Source organism: Lissotriton helveticus, chromosome 1_1 (assembly GCF_964261635.1).
Source record: "Lissotriton helveticus chromosome 1_1, aLisHel1.1, whole genome shotgun sequence".
Lineage (NCBI taxonomy): Eukaryota > Metazoa > Chordata > Amphibia > Caudata > Salamandridae > Lissotriton > Lissotriton helveticus.
In genome coordinates, this window is record NC_136057.1 from 342,945,946 (window position 1) to 342,964,972 (window position 19,027).

General features: G+C 46.5%; 1 protein-coding gene across 1 annotated transcript in view; it reads left to right on the forward strand.

Annotated features, from left to right (window-relative positions):
• Positions 1-19,027, forward strand: part of LOC144762216 (uncharacterized) — a 498,270-nt gene that overhangs the window by 286,652 nt on the left and 192,591 nt on the right. Inside the window, exon 6 of the mRNA XM_078647367.1 lies at positions 13,040-13,208. Coding sequence (XP_078503493.1) covers positions 13,040-13,208 — 169 coding nt within the window. The remainder of the gene's footprint in view (positions 1-13,039; positions 13,209-19,027) is intronic.

Genomic DNA, 19,027 nt, shown 5'->3' on the forward strand with positions numbered 1-19,027 from the left:
AAGTAAATCCTGCCTGTCAGGCAACATGATCAAAGGCTTATTATAAATACACAGTCAGTTAACAGTTTTGCTATTTTTCTTTTTAAACATATTTTATTGTCAGACTGCACATATGTTGCAGGGCTCTGCACTCCAGAGACAACTACAGTATCAAACATTACATCAGCCGGAAGGCAATCGACTTTTCATTAGAAACAAAAAGGAGCAAATAAATGACAGGGCTATGCATGTGAAACTATCGTTCCCCTCCCAAACAGCCCCCCACCCCACAACTCCCCCCTCCCCCACACCCTCCCTCCAGAGTCGCACAAGTTCCAGAGAGTCCAACCTATGGACAACCACTATTACACAGAAGAATAGCTGCATATGTACACCTGCCCCCCGAGTCCCCCACCCCACACCAAGCCAATGCCACACGACTCGTCGGTCACTCCCCCGGAAGATCTTCTGTCACAACAGGAGGCTCTAGCCACATGCCCCGGTAGTCTGCCCAGCGTTTCCATATTTTATACTGTTTTCGCGGGCACCCCCTGGCAATGAAGATCTGCTGTTCCAATCCCATACAAAAGTCCAGACCATTTTTCCACACCATTACAGAAGGGGCCCGTGGATATTTCCACGTCCTGGCTATGTGCCTTTTTGCCAAAGTGAGGCCAAGCTGCATCAGATTTGTTTTATACACATTGCCCCCTAACCCCTCCATTATGTGTAGCACGGCGAACTGTGGCGTATGTGGGAGCTCCCACTCCAAAACCTCCGATAGACAGGCCAAGACCCCCCTTCAGAACCGATCCAGGGAACCACAGCACCAGACGGTATGCAGAAACGTGCCCTCCTCCCGGCCACATCGGAGGCACTCCGGTGAGGCAATCAGTCCCGCCCGCCACAGCCGAACCCTGGTGAAGTAGACCCTGTGCAGGTATTTAAATTGAATGAGACGATGACGCATTGCTATGGCTGCTCGCCTGGGGGCGGCCAAAGCCTCCCTCCAATCATCCTCCTCAAGCACGCCCACGTGCTCCTCCCATGCCTCCCGGAGCCTCTGCAGCGTAGAGGAGCAATGCGTAACCAGGGACTGATAGATTTGGGATATTTTCTTTGTCTCCAGGTCCCCCATAAACACTTTTGCTTCTAGTGGACCAAACTCGGGGAGAGACTCAAGTCCCTCTAGACTGGGGAACAGTGCATGGCGGAAGTGGAGGTACTGAAAGAACTGGGAACGAGGCATGCCGAATTCTTTTTGCAGGTCTTGAAAGGACTTGAGTGTTGTGCCCCTCAGAACATCCCCCAGGGTCGAGATTCCAATGTCATCCCATCCCCTGAAGCCCTGTAGCGTCACAAGGCTGGGCAATCACCCATTGTTCCACAGGGGGTTTTCCCCCATCAGGGTATTCCACCACCCCATACGGCGTAGTGCCTGCCTCCAAAGTTGAAACACCACCCGCGTGGCTGATGGCAGCGCGCCCAACAGCAGGGCAGAGTAAAGAATAGTGTGCAATGTGTGGGACCCCATGAGATAGCGTTCCAAAGCATAAGCCGGGTCCCCCCTGTCGCCACTCATTCAGGACCAGCAGGTGTGAGGCCTGATAGTATGAGAGGATGTCCGAGGTCGCCAACCTTGCCCAGTAGGTGGAGAGGAAGCATGTGCGCAGTGCTACACGCACAGCTCCACCCTCCCACAAAAACTGCCTTAGCACAGAGTTCACCCACCGGAACCATTTAGGCAGGATGGGATAAGGGTGATTCTGGAGTTGGTAAATCAGCTGAGGGAGTGCTACCATCTTAAAAATTGCTGATCTGCCTTGGAGTGTCAGAGGCATACGTGACCAGATCTTGAGATCTGCACGAACTCACTCCCATACCGGCACCAGATTCTGCTCCCAGGAGATGGCGGCACCTCTGGGAGAAACACACCCAAATATTTGAGGCCCCTCACCACCACCTGAAGTGTAGATGCCCAATCACCGACCCTCGTCCGCTCCCCCAGCACCCACAGCGTGGATTTGCGGGGGTTCATGTATAACCCCGAAGATTCCCCGAAGATCTGCATTATCCGCAGGAGGCGCGTTCTATCCAGATCTGTAAGAAAAAAAAGGACATCATGCGCAGATAATGCAATCCTATCGGAAACCCCCGGCGCCCATTCAAAGCCCCTTAGCTGTGCATTTTTGCGCACCCACGCTGCCAACGGCTCCATAGCCAGGGAGAATAAATACGGCGAGAGGGGGCACCCCTGCCTGGTGCCGCGCCTGATAGAGAAACTGGAAGAAACCGCTCCCCCACCCGAACTGACGCCATCAGATCTGTGTATAACAGGTAGGACATGATATAGGGGCCAGATTAAGCTGGGGCAGCAGTGTGAACAAATAGACCCAGCTCAACGTGTCGAATGCCCTGTCCATGTCGGCCAAGAGGAACGCCGCCTGCTCCTCGGTCTGTCAGACAGCCGCCATCGCCACCTGCGCCTGCCGTATGTTGTGCCTGGTCACCCTCTGGGGCATGAACCCGGCCTAATCTGGGTGTACAAGCGCTGAGATATGAGGTAGGAGCCAGTTAGCCAACGCTTTGGTCAGAACTTTGGCCTCCACGTGCAGGAGAGAAATCGAACGGTAGGAGGCATGGTGCTCCGGGAGCCGACCCAGCTTATGAAATACCACCACTTCCGCATGCCTTTAATTCCGGGGGGAGCCTACCCTGTTCCCTGGCCTCCTCCAGGGCCGCCCGGTAGTGAGGGGCTAGCTGCAAGTTATACCGTTTGAAGAATTCACTCAGGAACCCATTCTGACCGGGGGCCTTCCCAGAGTTGAGCTCGCCCAGGGGCCGTGCCTAGTTCCTCGTCAGTCAGTGGGAGCTCCAACCGATCGCGCACCTCATGGGACACTGTTTTAGGCGGCAAGTCAGCTATGAACTTGTCCACCACATATTCCGACAGGCACTCCTGTGAGGCATAGAGGTCGGCATAGTATGCAGCGAAGCTCTCTGCCGTACCCTCGGGTCCGTAATCGGAGCTCCCGCCTCGTCCAGTATCCCCAGAAGGGTCTGAGCATGGAAAGCGCCTTGACAGAGCCGATGTAGCATTTTGCCTGAATTGTCCCCCCACTGACATATTCTGCTGTGCGTCACCAGCCAGACCTGCCGTGCCTCATCCAACAGAAGAGCTGCATAGCAACTGCCCCAACGCCTGACCCTCACCCGCCACCCGACTCTGGCGTTCAAGCGCCTCTATTTCTGCCTCGGCCCGCACTAACTCTGCCCTACATCGCTTATGAGCCGCGGCACACCAGGCAGTGTCCAGCGCCCGCAGGGTGGGCTTCAAAGCTTCCCACAGTGTCCCGGCGCTGTAGACAGATCCCACATTCCTGACGAGGTAGTTAGCAATAACCTCACTCATGTGCTTCCCGTAGTCCTCCTGCTGCAGGTGCCACACCGAGAGGTGCCAACGGAATGGCTGCCGCCCCCTGCCCATACGGAAATCAACGGACACTGGGGAGTGATCCGAGAGCCCGTGAGGGAGGATCTCCGCCGACTCCACCCTTCCAGCCATTGCACGGGGAACAAAAATGTAGTCTAATCTGGAAAAGGATTTGTGGACTGCTGAAAGATATGTGTATTCCTGCTTGTCCCCATGTAGGCGCCACCACGTGTTCACCCAATCTAAGCCCACTACCATATCATGCGGTTTTGTGGAGTGGCCACCGCCCGGACCCCACCCAATCGTGTGCCTATCCCTGACCACATCCAGAGCATCGTTTCAATCCTCTCCCACCACTGACAGTGTGTTGGGTATGTCCGCCCACACAGTAAACACTTTCTCAACCAGCAACCACTGTAGGGGGGGGTGGCGTAGACGCAACCCAGTACCAAAGGATCCTCCCTGACCATGCCTCGGATAAACAGGTTGGCCCCTGGGCGTCAGCCCACTGTTTGGAGTGAACGTATGGGATTCTACGATGCACTAGAATGGCCACCCCATCAAATCCCTTGTGAATCCGGCGTGGAAGACTAGCTGGTATCCATAACGCTGCAAACACAGGGTCTTTGTACCCAGTAGGTGGGTTCCTTGTAGCACGGCAGCTCTAGCCCTCTTTGCCTGGCGCAAAACCGCCCCCCTTTGGATTTTATCTAAGACCCCGCACACGTTCCAGCTGAGAATACGTAGGGTACCCGGGGGCACCCGATCGTCTTCAGAGCAACCAGCCATCAGGGAACGGACAGGACCACCGCACGGGTGGAGGGCCATGCAAACGTGCACATAAAATTTAGTGAACCCCTTGTGGAAGTGCGATTCGTACCTAACAACATTCCCCCCCAACAAACCCCCACCCTATACCTCAAAACCACAGAAGTACCTGTTGCGGCAGGGTGAGTGCCCTGCCCCCAATGGGGAGATGGGGCCCACCCCAACCAATGGATCCCCAACTTACAGCCCATAGCCTCTGGGCCCATCCCCAACCAGCATCTAACAGGTGGGAATTCAGACCACTTTCAGACTCCCATGACCAAAGCAATGTAAAGCGTCCACCCAAGCAGCTAGAAGAGTACAGCAGCACCACTCGAATAACACATTTCAGGGGTCCTGGGTCTTCTGGCCTACAGCAGAGCTCCCGCGAAAGGAGGCCCCGCGCGACTTGGAGCGTCTCCGAGACTTGGATCGTCTATTGCCCCCTCTCAGCTGCCCTCACAGTCCCCTGGGCGCGGCCTCACTCACCGAGGAATTCAACTCCCGTCCCGGCGGCGTATGTACTCTCACCCGAACGGTTTCATCCGTCCATCTGAAGACTTCCTCTGGTGTGTCAAAGAAGTGGGTGCGGGGGCGGAACACTACCCACAGGCGAGCCGGGAACAAGAGGGCGTAAGGCAGCTTAACATCTCACAGACGAGCCTTCGCAGCGTTGTTGCTGGACCAGCCGTGTGTAATCCGGAAATATTAGAATTTGGGTATTCTCATAGAGCACTGGTTCCTTGGCCCGGGCCTGTTTCAGTATGGCGTCACGGTCGTGATAGTTTAAGTGTATGGCTATCACTGGCCATGGGCGGGCCCCCCCGGAGGTTTCTGGATCAGTGCTCTGTGAGCCGGCTCCACCACGAAGCAACTCTCTAGCCACTGGGCAAGAATTAGTTCCATGTTACCATCTTCGCATCCTTCCGGAAAGCCCACAAATCTCAGGTTGTTCCGCCGGGCCCGTCCTTCAGCATCCTCAACCCGGAGCGCCAAGCCCTTCTGAATGTTCTCCATATTTGCTACCTTTTTTTCAGGGGTGCAACATCGTCCTCCACTCCTGAGATGCGGGTCTCCGCTACCGTAATGTGGGCAACTGCATTCGCAGGTCTTGTCGCAGTAGCTGAACGTCCGAGCCCACCGCCGCGATCCTAGCATCGAACATGTCCCTGGATTTAGTTATCGCCACCATCAGTACTGCATTGTCCGGGACGGCCTCCTGCTGGCCCCCAGAAGCCCCGGCCACCGCTCCCGGGCCAGTGAACTTGTCTATGGGCCCCTGTTTTGTCGAGTCCCCGCTGCCCTTGTCCCTCATCATGTCTGCCCTCTGCGGCCAGCCCACAGGCACACACAAGGCCCAACCAGACCTCAAGGCTGTACCCCCTTCCACGCAGAAACAGGCCTATCAGTCCGTGCCCGGGCTATCTTCGGATGAAAGGCGCCCCCAGTCAAGGTGAAATTTACAAGTGAGAAGCACACCTCTTTTTTTTTTTCCGAAAAATTTAAAGTAATATATGATTTTTGTTGTATTTAATACCATGCGTGCTGCAAAAGTGGCACGTTTGTCCAAACACCATGCCTCTAAACTGAGCAACCTAACTAGAGTGGTGAAACCACTCAACTTTTGCGCACTGTTGCACCTGGTCAGTGGGTCAGACCAGAATATTATTATACTGTTTTCTATATTCCAACATTAACACATAAATCTCAACACTTCAGCATAAATGTTTGCTTTTTAATTTGCAAAATTCGACAGAAATAATTTATATCATTCAACTGTATTATTAACAATACATAACAGTTTCACAACAGAACTACATAATTATGCTTAGTAGTAAACAGTTGTTGTGGCCCTTGTAGTAGCCCGATGCATTTCGAGTCCCTTCGGACTCTTCCTCAGGGGCCTGTAAATGGGGACCAATTTTTAAACATTAGTTAACCTAGCTCATTTTTAACATTCTAAATTATCAGGCAGTATAATACGAAGGCAACAACGTGCAATTCAAATATCAGAAATGTTGTCAAGGAACATTTTGGAACGGATATTTCAGTGTACCTAACAAACAGAAAAGCCGCCACCACACCACTGTGACAAAAACTGAACAACCTCAAGAGTACTCATACTCACATTGATGATAAACACACTTCGCCCTGCCTGTAAACAAGATAACAATTACTAACCGGCTCTAACCAAAAAAAATTTTTTCCCAATTATAACCCTACTCCGTGGAAAACCTTACCTCGGTTGCTATTTACTGCGCTCTACCGCGTTCCTCCCTTTTTTTTTCAAAACCAAATCGTATCTGTAAACAAACATAAACAACCATACTCAAAACCTTTCTCCTTTTGGTTCTTTCCTCCGCAATGAAGGCGCACACCGCCACAACGCTACATACCTTGCTGGTCAAGTTCGTGTTCACCGTATACTCCACTAATCTCCACGAAACAATCTGTGCCACATGGCTGGCCTGTGGCGTTTTTAAACAACCAAACTCTTTCTAAACGGAACCACAGAAAGAGAAAACGGACTGCCACTAAGTTTTCAAACCTCAAGATATCGGTACGAAATCCGTTCATATGCATAGGCGGTCAGAATATTTCTCTCTGAAACTGAAAACTATGAAGGAGGTGATCTTACCAGATCACTCCTTCAGAGAGAAATATTCTGGATTAGGTTCCTTGGAACACAAGAACCTAGAGGGCTTAATGAAAAAATTGATTACACCTGTTTCCTGTAAATATGTGACTGTACCCTGTTGAGATGCTAGTAAGTCTTTGGCAGGCTTCATATGAGTGACCGCCTATGCATATGAACGGATTTCGTACCGATATTATTATTATGTTTTCCTGTAAATATGTGTTTGTATTTTGTGTTTGTATTTTGTTGAGATGCCTGTATTTTTACAAAAAGTGACTATCTATGTACACGGATTATGTTTTGATAACATTTTTTTACTGCCAGGTTGTGATATTGTTTTTCGTTGTTGTACACACTTTCGTTTTATCACATTTTCATTTCATTCATGCTCACGCATTTTTGTACAAGTCTTCTTTATAGCGTTAATATGGCGGCCCCGGTAGCTTGCTGAAGTCTGTCCTTCATGTTGCCAATCTTGAGGTTTGAAAACTTAGTGGCAGTCCGTTTTCTCTTTCTGTGGTTACGTTTAGAAAGAGTTTGGTTGTTTAAAAACGCCACAGGCCAGCCATGTGGCACAGATTGTTTCGTGGAGATTAGTGGAGTATACGGTGAACACGAACTTGACCAGCAAGGTATGTAGCGTTGTGGCGGTGTGCGCCTTCATTGCGGAGGAAAGAACCAAAAGGAGAAAGGTTTTGAGTATGGTTGTTTATGTTTGTTTACAGATACGATTTGGTTTTGGAAAAAAAAGGGAGGAACGCGGTAGAGCGCAGTAAATAGCAACCGAGGTAAGGTTTTCCACGGAGTAGGGTTATAATTGGGAAAAAATTTTTTTTGGTTAGAGCCGGTTAGTAATTGTTATCTTGTTTATAGGCAGGGCGAAGTGTGTTTATCATCAATGTGAGTATGAGTACTCTTGAGGTTGTTCAGTTTTTGTCACAGTGGTGTGGTGGCGGCTTTTCTGTTTGTTAGGTACACTGAAATATCCGTTCCAAAATGTTCCTTGACAACATTTCTGATATTTGAATTGCACGTTGTTGCCTTCGTATTATACTGCCTGATAATTTAGAATGTTAAAAATGAGCTAGGTTAACTAATGTTTAAAAATTGGTCCCCATTTACAGGCCCCTGAGGAAGAGTCCGAAGGGACTCGAAATGCATCGGGCTACTACAAGGGCCACAACAACTGTTTACTACTAAGCATAATTATGTAGTTCTGTTGTGAAACTGTTATGTATTGTTAATAATACAGTTGAATGATATAAATTATTTCTGTCGAATTTTGCAAATTAAAAAGCAAACATTTATGCTGAAGTGTTGAGATTTATGTGTTAATGTTGGAATATAGAAAACAGTATAATAATATTCTGGTCTGACCCACTGACCAGGTGCAACAGTGCGCAAAAGTTGAGTGGTTTCACCACTCTAGATAGGTTGCCCCCAGTCAAGGTCCCACAAGCCACCTCCGGGACCCATGTCAGGGGCCATGTAATCTGTCACAGGCAACACTCCGCAGTCCGTGGCCCGATCGACCGCCGACCAGTGGAGGAGGAGAAAGGCGCGGCAGCGGGTGGGCCCAGCAACTGAAACCCCATATCTCACCCCGCGCGGCTGGATTATGCAGCCGATCCCCCCAACAGCTCACAATATAATGGCGGCACTGCTACCTCTACCACCAGCCACGGAGGCCCCAGACACCATGGGGATATCCCGTCAACCAGAGGGGTTCGGCACCGCCCCCTCGGGGGGCACGCGCCACCAGCCGCACCACCAAGTTAACAAGCGGAATGGGCAACCGCCTCCCCTGGAGCAGCCGCTCAGTCAGTATCTTCCACCGTGGCCCTCAAATGCAGCCACGAAGTCCAGGCCAATTTCGCCGCCTGCAGGGCCCACCCGCCGCGCACACGCGGCCTGGTAAACCGCTAATGCGTTCACGCGTTCAATCAGCGGGGAGCCTCACAAATCACCTCGCTGCCACCGGGATCCCCACTGATGCAGCAGGCAAATATCTAGTGAGGGGGGGGGGCCGGGCGGGGGGAAGCCAGGCCGAATACAGGCCCCACCGCTTCACACCGCGTGGCTCGACACGGCCGCCGAACTGCCTAGGTCCCCCTGGCATGGGGGGAAGCACCACAATGTCCTGCTAACCGCTGCTGCCACCAGCGAGTCACTGATCTTCAGGGGGCACCCCAACGGCTCAGCAGGATCGGGCGCAGATCCCCCTCTCCGGCCTCTCCCGGACGCTCCTCACCTGCACCGCCGATGTCGGCCGCCGCGTCCCCTCCTCCGCTCACAGCACAGGGACCCCAGCCACAGCCACACTCCAGCCCTTCGTCTCCGCCTCACCACGCTGCCGGACTCCCTGCGATAGCCAGCATCTGCCCGCAGACGATCATGGCAGCTTACGACCTCTGGCTCCGCAGGCACGATCTCGCGGCTCCTCTGTTGCGCCGCAAGCCCCCCTCCACACGGGCCCCGCCCGCTCGGCTCGCCGGTGCTGCAGGTGCCTCAAAGTCGCACCGAGTGTCCCCAGGAGCTTGCTGGACTGCTGGGTCGTCCCCAATATGTCTGGTAAGTCAGGGGAGCAAGGATATGTGAAGGATATTTAGTGGGCTGGACGGAGCTCGCTCAACAAACGTCCGCCATGATGGCTCTCCTAGCCAGGCCCACCCAGTTTTGCTATTTTTTAGGAAAATTATGGCTACTACAAATAATTATTCACAAGGTTTTAGAGAATTATATTAAATCAACTATGAACTCTTTCCTGGATGGCAATCAATACTTGATTCAGCTCAGTCAGGTTTTTACTCACTTTATAAGTGGTGAAACAGAATTGATTGAGGTGGTAGGTGGAGGTGTCCTACAATGGTTTTTGGATGAAGGCAACTGTGTTGCACCAATTCTTGGACGCATTTGATACCATCTTCCATGACATCTTGCTTGTTGAATTACATGAAATTAGCTTTCACAGTCCAGGACTCAACTGGATTTGGTCCTACTTACAGGCTACAACCAGAGCAGTTAAGATTTTCTTTTGCTACTCCACCACTAGACATTTCAAGTGAGAGGTCCCTCAGCGATTCTTGCTTAGTCCGACCCTATTGTATATTTTATGTGGCCTCTTTGGTCAACTGATTAGGTGATATGGTTTTTACTTTATTACCTATGCGATGATAAATAGCTTTTTCTACAATTGAAATGTCTGCTTTGCCACACCAAAGAGCAGTTGAAAAACTGTCTTTTTGAGGTAGCTTTTTGGATCAATAATAATAATACATTGAAATTAAATTCTGATAAAATGTAGGCCCTTGTCCTAGGCGGCTCCAATGAAGGATGGAGCCGCCTTACCTGGTGAGCTGCTAATCCACCTCCCATCCACACATTCAGTGCAACATGTTAGTACAAAAGTCTCTGGTCTGGTTGGAGAAATCCTTCCTCATCGACATGTAGACCAATAATGCATCTTCATATGCCATTCTTTTCCTAACAATATTGAAGAAATTTACCATTCTGCTGCCTCTTGGTGCTTGCAAAATTGTGTCTCAAGCTACAATTACTTCAAGACTTGATTACTGCAATGGTTTATATCCAGGTCTGCCTAAGAAACAGATTCTCCATTTATCAATTCAACAGAAGTTTGCACTTGCCTTCTGCTGAATGATTATGTGCTGAGGGCTGTGAATTTAGGATTCGTGTATGTAAACATTCGCATGCTATACCTCTTTATCTGAGACAAACTCCTAATCATCATATATGCAAGAAGCAGCATAAATACTTCCTTTAGAACATGGACCCATTGGGAGGAGTATTCACGCAAGTGGGCAGTAGCTAGGAGTGGGTAGCGACACGGGTGGGACTGGGATACAGGCGGCGGGAGGAGGCCATACATAAAGTTCCTGAACAAGGAGGTGTTGCATATTGTTATACAACATTCCTACTAATTCACCATTGTAATGTAACTCTGTATTTGAAAAAACTGTAATGGTGTACTAAGCAATTGTTCAATAAAGAGAACGTTTCAAAAAAGAAACACTTCCTTTCTAGTTGTCTGGCACATGAGCAGTTTTATTACTTGATACTCTAAAATCAGCACCAGTTTGCAGTTTTTAAATGTTACATCACATAACATTCATTAAAAATATATTTTTAATTAATAAAAATAAAACCTTTAGTGTCCCATTGTAAGGGACTCTTTAAAAAGTATTCTATGCAAACTCATAGATATTTCATTTTTGTATTTTTATAGCGTTTGAGCTACTCTCAAAAGGACGTTCAGGTACTTTACAAGGAGGTCAGATTGCGAATACTTTATTGATACAGATAGTAAAAACAATTGTCACCTGTTTCTAGCTGTTCAGCTTATAGCATTCCTAGGATGTTATATGTGGCTTAGATAACAAGCTGTTGCGGAGTGATAGGATCCAGAGACCTGTTGGCAGGTTATAGTGGTTGGGGGTATGATTCTCTATTGATAACTGGTCTGAGAGCGCTTTTGACTTCTATTCGTGCATAGGCTGGTGATGCTGGCCAATACTGGCTGCAAGGAACTGTGTAGACTTCAAGGTTATGGCCAAAGAGGATTTGCTGCATTTGGACTTCCAAATTAAATGTTGGCAGAAAAGCAATATTTATTTGTACTCTGGAGAAAATCTGCGAACTGAGAAGTGAGCAAGTAGTGGGTGGGAACCTAATCATTAAATTAACACTGATAGGATAAGAGTTAGCATCTACCTATTGATGCTTGTATTTGTTTGTCATTGTTGAACCCGAACAATCTGCCACATGAAGAGGAGATTTTGGAGGTCTTTCTGGAATCTGATAAAGAAGGGATCAGGATACAAACCGGGTATTAAAGTTCCTAATTGGTGGATCACAGGACACAAATGAATGACTTATCAGTGTCTTCCTGAAAGTTGAATTCTCGAAGAGGGACACTAGTTTTCTGTGTAATAGCTGAGACCCTCTGGAAATAGAAGGTTTTTCCAGCAGGTACTGAGAATGTTATAGGCAGAGGGTACACCTTTTGCTTCTGAATATCAAGGTATGGCATCATTATTTTCCAACATAGAATTCTCAAGAGTGAACCCGAAATACACTTTTGCCAAGAGACCGCAGACCTACGTCTTAGGAGACAATTAAGCAGTACCATTGTTTACCATTTTGATTAAAAGGTTTTCATCTTCTAGAAGTCTAGTGTTTGTTCCGCAACTAAACAAAGTGTACCACACCGTCTCAAGACCCTTACAGGTGAAGCAGCCACTCTTTACAAATCCTGATTGACTGAGTAACAATGTCAAGTACAAAAAAGATTTAGCCTGATCCAGAAATTGTAGTGTATCCATTCACTTTCCTAATGTCTCCGATGAAGTAACATTACATCTCAATGGGACCTTCACATATAATGAAGATCCTGCATGGTGGCCAGTAAATGTTACTGAGATAATGCAGAGTGAAAAAGATCAATGCAAACCAATTCTTCTCCCTTTGCAAGAGTGGTACAATTTGACATTTTTTTGGCAGTAAAACTTGACATTATTTGCCACTGAGCTACCTGGTTGACGAGGTCCATTCTTTCTCCCATGGGGTCGTTCGGGTTGCCATGACCTCTAGCATCCAAACCAAGTAAATGGATCTCATGGTAACCCAACTGTGCTATCCCCTCTTAACAAGATAAAAGATTGTACTACTCTCGGTGTTTTCCCTTGACATTATTAGAAATGACATCACAAAAGGGATTCAATTACTGGAGTTATGAAGGTTCAGTTCTGATTTATTTGATACCTTCCCTTATGCCAATATGTACAGTCAGAGCATGCCACCAGGCCATGTGTAACGGGTAATTCTGTACTCTGATGAAAACGATTAGTTACCCCTCTTGATTATGTTGCACATGCCCTGCTTATAAAGTCAAGTAATCTAGGCATCCTGGTGGTATTGTATATGTGCCTACTGTGGCAGAGTGGAGGTACACTTGCTCGGTTAAGTCTGTACTCAGGCCAAGTGACCGATTTAGTTGCTCTGGTGCTGTCTGCGTCTCCATTACAACATAAACATGTAACATGCAACACTGTAAATATATCAATCGCAGTGCTCTACTGAGGTCTATGAATATATCTCTCATGATGACCCATGTTCCATATGCACAAGTAGTGATGTTTCTTTCTGTTTTTCTCCTAATACAGTTCAGTGCGGCATAATGTAAATTTTGAGAAAATGATTTCTTCCTTCCATCAAGTTCGTCGACTCTCTACTACTTCTTCGGTGAGCCAACCACCAGATCACCTGATGACAACCAAATGGGTTTGGCACTGGAAAAATGAACATGGAAAGTGGATCGAGTATGGAAAGCATGTGAGTGACTACAGGGAGAGAGATATATGGGAGGGGAAGATGAGCTGCTTGAAAAGGAGAAGGCTTAGCGAAAGAAGGTTACCCATGACAAGGGGCTGAATGAAGACCATTTACCTCAATCACATGGATTTGCAGATTGTTAATGATGGATGTATATCTTGGGGCATTAAATGATTTCCACCTGTTGCAGGTGTGGATAGTTTGTCTCCTGATAGAATAATAGATGTCAAAAAGATTGAAGGGGAATACTTCTGTTTTGAAGAGAACGCGGACAATACCCTGTTGAACAGCATTTCTCTGTGTGTGTTTGGAGCCAATACTGAGACTGCCACTGATTTCCTTACTGGGAACATCTACAGTTTTTTCCCAAAACATATTTTATTAGGTCTTTGCCATTGCAGTGCCCAGCTGGGCCATATATATATATATATATATATATATATATATATATATTGTTAAGCATTTGCACTTCAAATTTCTGACAAGCATTAATTGAGATAGAATTGTGGTATATTTTATATGAAATATAGTGTTTAAAATTGCGAGGAATAAATATTCACGCTATATAATTGCACTTTATATTTTTAAGAAATCACCCTCAAATGAAACTTGTTGCTATGTCTTTGAAATAATGAAGCCTTTTAATAACATGGTTCCATAATTGGGATCGATAGTGAGGAGAGAAATGCCCCCTTTAAAGAAATTGTCCCGGTATGAAAAAGAATGTAAATGTGGATAAAATAACATGTTGAAATATGGCGCCATCATGACCGAAGGCTTAGACCTTTTTTACAGCATGTTGTGTCCCTTTTCAATGTCACTTACTGTGTATTTTAACGTGAAAATGGTGCTTTAAAACATCTTGAACAAGGCAGCAGGAGTCTGCTGAAACGTGTAGATGTTTTAATCTCGTCGTTAATAAAGCCCGAGTGTTTCTGTAAAATCTACCTGGAGTGCCGGATGGTTATTTCTTCACGTTGTGGATAATCTTATATGCAATATATATATATATATATATATATATATATATATATATATATATATATATATATATATATATATATATATATATATATATATATTCCAGATAGCCACACCGACTAACTAAGCGGAGAGTGAGAACCCTGCTCCAGAAAGGAAGATACAAAGATTTGGGCGCTGGACGGACCGCCACGATTTGGGGTAAGCCCTGAAATATATTTTTCATGCGCCATATATGAAAAAGGTGGGCGGCGAGGCGAGGGATAAAAACAGTAATACAGCGAAAGAACAGGGAGTGGAGCCCGGGATCGGAGAACCACATACCCGAGACAAACTAACGATGTTTAATGTAACGCAGGGGAGCGGCAGCAGGGATGTTCAAAAACAAAAATCCAGACATCACGCTACCCCCTCAGATATTAGCAATAGAAGTTAAAAGCACTTTGGCCAATCAATACATGAAACTCGAGAAACTGTATGAGAAGGAGATACGCAAATGGTGGGAAGGTACCTCGCTGCAGAGTTACATAGAGGTACAAAGAGTCCCCAGAGGATTGCGTATTTTCACTGTTCCAGCATATGAGAATCCAGATCCTTTGTTGTTGGAAGCTTGGGCAGTGCACGTAGCCCTATCATGCAAGGGAATGCTGGAGATTTTGATACCGTTCGCTTGGAGCGACAGGGATAAGGCCCTGAAAGAGATTGAGGCTTTGGAGGAAGAGCTACTAAAAAATCCAGAAAAAGAGCAACAAGAACAACTTAGAGCAGCAATGAAAAAACGGCTGGAGAAGTATGAAATGAAAATTAAAGTTCGAAAACAAGAGAAATGTGACTGCGATGAACGGGACTATGCAATGGGAAGAGTTCAGACATTTGTAAAAAGATATGATCAGACTCGTAAGGAACTCGCAAATAAGAACCAAATACAGAAAACAGCAGCCCAACCTAGGGTAGAGACCTTGGAATCTGAGATCACTGAGGGGAAACAATCTGGAGAAGAGTTGACAGGACCTTCTGGGATACCATCTAAGACCTCTTTTCAACAGGAATTCAATATTATCCGGCAAAATTGGCTGAGGGGGGGGGAACAAACCCCCAGAGGAAAGAGAAAAACCAGAAGAGGGGGCCGGAAGGGGAGGGGACAAACCAAAACAAACCACGAGAGTGACAAGAAGCAAAAGAGGGGCCAGATGGTAAAAAATCAAGATCATCTGACCATTGTGAATCTTTCACATAGAATCTTGACACCTAGTGAAGAATCAGTATTAAAATTGGGACTTACTTTTTGTACAGATGATGGTATGGCATACATTCAAACATGAATAGACTTATTCGAATTCATCTGGATAATGCAATTACACAAATTCCATAAGATTAAACCCACACCGAGAGAAACCAAATTCCTAAAAATGAATCAAAGAGAGACTGACCTACTCAATGTGAATGATTTGACAGCATTAGAGCTACTAGAGGATCTACGACAGGGCAGCACCACGGAAACTGAAAGAACATTTACCACATTGACTCAGAGACTGTCAAAAGTTGAAATCGAACAAGAAGCACCAAGTAGTGGACTCAAGCCTGTCTCAAAATTCTTACCACTAATGCCCCCGGATGACATAGATACATTCTCGGATTTGATCATCAGGGATATGATGAACCACAGGGAGAATAAAAATTCATGGAAAAGGATGGACAATCTAACCAATGCACAACGTTTGGCGATTAAGAGCCTGGCAGAGGACACCTCTATTATCTGTAAACCATCGGACAAAGGGGGAAATGTTGTGCTTCTGTCCCGGGAACTATATGTGGAGGAGGCCATGCGACAACTAGGAGATAAGGAATGTTACGAACTATCCTCAAGGAGTGTGTATCTTGAAAGCATTGAACAACTACACAGTGTGTTGAAAAAATGGCATGACAAACCATCAATCCTATTCTACCTACTTTTTTACTACCTGCCAAAAGTCCATAAAAGCATGGACAAACCACCCGGGCGGCCCATAGTCTCCTCCATGGGTGGCCTGATGGAAAATCTTTCAAGATTCTTGGATCATTTCCTGTTTGAGCCAGTTCTTAATCTAAGATCATATATTAAGGACACGACGGACTTCATCGAAAGTATAGAGAAATTGAATTGGCAACCCACGTACTGTCTGACCACACTTGATATAACAAGTCTCTACACGTGTATAGAACATACACAGGGTCTTCGAGCAGTTGAATATTTCCTGAAGAAACGACCATTAAAATTGGCAAAGCACAATGCGATGTTATTAGAACTCATCGAATTTTGTCTTTGTAATAACATCTTTTTGTTTCAGGAAAATGTTTTCAGACAAGTCTCTGGCACGGCAATGGGCTCCTGCTTCGCCCCCAGCTACGCAAATTTATTTGTGGGCTGGTGGGAGGAGCAGGTAGCCTGGGACCCAGAGAATGATGAATGGTCACAGAAAATTATATCATGGTACAGGTACATTGATGACCTGTTTGTGGTCTGGAATGGCTCCATAGAGGAGGCTGAACAGTATATCAGATTACTTAACAACAACAGCAACAATCTAAGATTCGCCGGCCAAGTGAGTTTAGTGGCAGCAAGCTACTTGGACCTTAGTGTAGGAATAGGCAATGGGAGAATTAAGACAGCTCTCTATAGGAGGCCGACAGCTGGCAACAGTACGCTACATGCGTCTAGTAGCCACCCCCGTAGCCTAATCAACAGCATCCCTTATGGGGAGTTTCTCAGACTGAGACGCAATTGTTCGATGAATAGTGACTTTACAGAGGCAGCCATGGACAGTGTTGATAGATTTCTGGAAAGAGGTTACAAGATGGAACTCCTTAAGAATGCACTCCATAGGGTGGAATTAATACCTAGGGAGGATTTGTTTAAGAAGAAAGATTCCTCAAATCAGGAGGATGGTAGATTTAGACTTATCACTACCTTCTCTCGTGACTCCACTTGGTTAAGATCGATCATGAGGAGACACTGGCATGTTTTGAAAACCGACAACATCATAGGTTCAGATATACCTCCCGCCCCTCTGATAGCCTTCAGAAAAGCCCGGTCTCTTCTAGACCACCTGGTACATAGCCATCTACAACCAGTTGCTAGGAAAACAGGGTCATTACAAGAGGCAAGGGGATTCTTCCCTTGTGGAAGATGTAAGGCATGTGCCTTTAGTAGAAGAACGTTATCTTATGAGGTTAAGGGATGCAAGGGAGGAAAGAGAATTAACAAATTCATGTCATGCCACACCTGTTTTGCCGTATATTGCCTCAGATGCCGCTGTAATCTGAAATATGTAGGGAGTACCATCAATCAAGTGAAACTTAGGATCCTTGAACATATGCGTGCTATCGTGAAGAAGGATTTTTCCTATCCGGTAGCCAGGCACTTTGCAATAAAACATAAAAGTGACAGAAATCTACTTCAATATTTTTGTCTGGACTGTGTAACGGAGAATCCTAGAGGTGGAGATAGAGTGCAGAGACTTCGCAGACTGGAATCCCGGTACATAGTAGACTTGCAAACCAAGGTTCCTGGAGGCTTAAACAGTGGGGAGGAGTTGACGGTACATTTGGGCATATAGAGCTGTAAGTGATGAATACTGTAAACATGCTTAAACTGAGGTTGTCAAATTTTTGCATATGGGTTCTGATGTGGTCTAGAATATTTCTGATATTGAATTAAAAATATTTTTTTTGATAATTTTTTGATATTCATACATGCTTTTGCTACTTCTTTAGAAAAATGGAGGGTTTTGATTATATGCAATGGGTACTGTGAAGAACTGCTTAGAGTCGACATATGCGCCACCTATGGACCATTAATGTTGTATTGGATTTGAATGAACTTAAATATTACAGGTAATTCAAAACCAAGAGGGGAGACGCAACCCAGGTAGGTTGCCATTGCCGATCCACGACAAGATTGATTAAAACACGACTAAATTGTTGATGTATATGAGGAATATGTCCGGCCACGTTAGGATTACACTGGTAATGGAAAGTGTATCTGTTTAACGCTGTGCAATATGATGAAAGCATTATACTTCAAACATGGCGTCTGCCATACGGCAAGACGCATTACCCCTTGTGTGTTTTGATGAAATGCCTGTCTTAAAAATGGTGCCGCGCAGCGCGTTAATGTTTAGACACCGAGGAAGGGAGCTTTCCCGAAACGCGTCTGTCTTGTCAATAAACCTCGCTATACTGAAATATCCCGGGAGTGCTGCCTTTTCTTTGCCAAGGATTTGGGGAGAACAGTGAGCGTCCATATATATAAATATGTAAATATATATCCACACAAAAGTTCGCCACATATGAAGACGCCAAACCCGCAGTGAAGTTTAAAACCTTTAATGGAGGACCAACATCGTGCAGCAGCAAGGTCCCAATCCCGATATCAAGAAGCCTAACGCGTTTCAAACACTGGCGTGTTCTTGTTCACAGGCAGGCAGCAAGTGTCAGCAGACCGACTGGGGAAAATCTGATAAGCGTTCCAGGCACCGCCCCAGTAGGCGTATTCAAAAGAGCATGTTGGTGCTTGTAGTTCGCCCAGGGTATTCTTTATGTAAGGGCCGCTGTACACCTCTTAATCAGCCGTGGTATTGCTCAAGTGGGTTGGAAGGGCCGATGCTCGCTGCAATCGCTGCATAGTTCTTGTCACACCACACGGCCTTCGCTGCTCCTTAGTGCTCAGAATGTACTGAACACGGACACTGTAGAATCACAGGGGAGCGTCTTCACGACCGGGTAGGCCGCCTAACATCCACACAAAAGTTCGCCACATATGAAGACGCCAAACCCGCAGTGAAGTTTAAAACCTTTAA